Below are 2,443 nucleotides of genomic sequence, written 5' to 3'. Positions count from 1 at the left end.
AGCGTGTTGAACACTTGCAGGTATTCAACTTGAAGTTGCACACTTACAGGTGTTGAGCAGTTGAACACTTTGTCTCATCAGTGAACCAAACAGGGCAGTAGATACAAAACATCGAAAATCGCGCGATATTCTGAACAAACAAATGGATATTCGCACCAATTGGTGCTCCCAAAATTCTCCGTTTCTCGGACCAATGCGCCCCGCCGCACCGCGCGTATGTACCAGGTGGCTGATTCACGCCGCGCACTTCTGTAGTCATGCTGTACCGCACGCACGAGTGCGGGCGGGCTTGCCTATATAGCCCCTGTCCACGGCGCCTTACGAGCCGAGCGAGTAGGCAAACTGCCCGCACTCGTGCATGCGGTACAGAATAACTATGGAAGTGCGCGGCGTGAATCAGCCACCTGATATAATATGTCTCAGGATAATCATGGTGCTAGTCGGATTTCGGAACAGTCACACAATCTGCAGCCCAGCATGAGTATTGGTTATCAGCTTTGCCAATCAGACATCGTAACCTATACCTTCCATAGGGTAGGATAGGAACATTTGGAAACGTCCAGTCGACTGATGCATTGTTGACCTTGTAAACTCCCTGTAAATAAAAGTAATCTCAGACTCCTCATTTATAAATTATCTTTTCTGTGTGAAGCCGCAACAGTTGTCACTTTGCCTTCTACCCGTAAAATATGTCAGAAAAATACATTCGTAACATGAGGACGACACTGGAAAAACAAAGATAGGACGTAAAGAATTTTAATGACTTTGCAAATCCATTTAACATTTGTACCCCTAGAAAGGCATTTAACCGGATATTACCAGCGCCGGTGTAAACAAGCCACAAGGCACATTATCTGCACCAACGATGGACGATGGAGTCCTACCTATGTTTTTCTTATTTCTTATGAAGCCAGACTTGCCTCAGTGCGAAATGCTTTTTATTGTATATGTCGAAACGATGTCGTTACGATGTCCTAAGTCGAGGCACAGATTTAAGACGTTGACGACTCAAACCTGTCCACAATTTCGACTCACGATGTCATATCGACATCGTTTCGACATCGACAAAAAATTCATTTCGCACTGGGGTAGTCTAAGTAGACTTACGGGTTTGAAAATGCACGCGCCGTTGCTTTCTCCTTTCTTCAAAACCGCCTCGTAATATTTGGGAACATTTTCTTTAAGAAGGCGACATGCATTCTTTCTAAAATTGAAGACACATGCGTTTTCCTTCCATTGGTTATTTGAACGAATATCTAAAATTATTTTCATCTGTGAAAAAAGTAAATTTTTGGTCAATAATCGTTTTTAAATTCCTCCTTTATTTGGTGTTTTGTCTAAAAGTGACACTAACCTACACGGAGAAAAATACTTTGGTTGCTGTAACTAAAATGGTTTTCTATCTGCCCCCTTAGTCATAACCATAGAACGTTCTATCGTGCTGGCTGGAGTGTTTGGTTGGAGCGTCCGAACGCTCAGCCAGCATGATGGTTATGACTAAGGGGACAGATAGAACACCATTTTAGTTACAGCAACCAAATTTTTCGACCGTGGTGACCAAACATTTTCTCAGTGTACATACTTAAAAGTGCGTGACGAGATGTTTTACCCACAAAAGAGTGAGTCCGTGGACACTTTGAAATTCACTTGTTAGCATTTGATGTCACAATATTCTACTAGCAATGCCTTACCCAGCAGCTGTCATCAAAAGTTGCATTTGTAAGCGTTATATTGCCTGTCAGGCGTTGCAACTCTTTTGGTTTATATGGGTTGAAGTGAGACCCACGCAAATACCATCTCAAGGGAAGCGTCCGGTTTTCGGGGTCGCACAAGTAAAACCGCTCCACGTACGCATGGTAAGGTCCCTATTCGAAAAAAAAAATGATGAAACCTGTTTCCTCTTAGGACAGGGACAACAAAGACACCGTATTTGAAATCGTCCTTCGTATCTCTCTAAAGCCTATTCCTTAACTTACTATCATTGAGTTGATGCCTTTGCCGTGGACGGCCTGCCCGCAAGTGATGATTGCAAGGGCCATGAGTATGGATTCTAGCAGTTGTGCGGTACTAGAAGGGAGACTAGCGGCCGTGGGCGACATAACGGCGCCTGCCTGCGCTATGACTCCCGTGAACTGTGGCCATGCGCGGCCCACTGCTGACAGAGGCTGACGTGCAAACAACAACTCCAGTGCTAAAGACTGCAGAAAAAAAAGAGCGCGGCCGCTGGATTTTATGCAGCGATAAGCGAATGATCCACGCGGCACCAGTTAGTTGAAATCCTCGTTTACGGCCCATTGCGACAGTGCGTCCCTCCCTCCCACCAGACCGTCAGACGAAAGAACGGCGCTGACAGACCACCCTGTGGAGGGTGTGCAATAAATGACGGATAGGAGGAGGAGGAAGCTTACTACATTCAAGTTCAGTTGGGTTTTCGGGGCAAACA

General features: G+C 45.3%; 2 protein-coding genes across 6 annotated transcripts in view; both read right to left on the bottom strand.

The window, feature by feature from the left end:
* LOC113205824 (uncharacterized) overlaps positions 1–2,354 on the bottom strand; it is an 18,517-nt gene extending 16,163 nt beyond the window's left edge. The window contains exon 1 of one of the 5 annotated variants that reach the window (XR_008011715.1): positions 1,977–2,195. Coding sequence is in view for 3 of the 5 variants with exons in the window: in XM_052272358.1 (XP_052128318.1) it covers positions 1,977–2,099 (123 nt within the window). In the remaining 2 variants the exon portion in view is untranslated. Of the gene's footprint in view, positions 1–1,976 lie in introns of all 5 variants that reach the window. The other 4 variants (XM_052272358.1, XM_052272357.1, XM_026421583.2 and 1 more) reach the window with 4 other exon arrangements.
* Positions 1–2,443, bottom strand: part of LOC127750508 (nucleoredoxin-like) — a 22,189-nt gene that overhangs the window by 18,882 nt on the left and 864 nt on the right. The window lies entirely within an intron of this gene.

The sequence above is a fragment of the Frankliniella occidentalis genome, unplaced genomic scaffold (genome assembly GCF_000697945.3).
Source record: "Frankliniella occidentalis isolate FOCC.00 unplaced genomic scaffold, Focc_3.1 Scaffold201, whole genome shotgun sequence".
Classification (NCBI taxonomy): domain Eukaryota; kingdom Metazoa; phylum Arthropoda; class Insecta; order Thysanoptera; family Thripidae; genus Frankliniella; species Frankliniella occidentalis.
The sequence above is the reverse complement of the archived record's forward strand: the minus strand, read 5'-3'. Positions and strand labels throughout refer to the sequence as shown.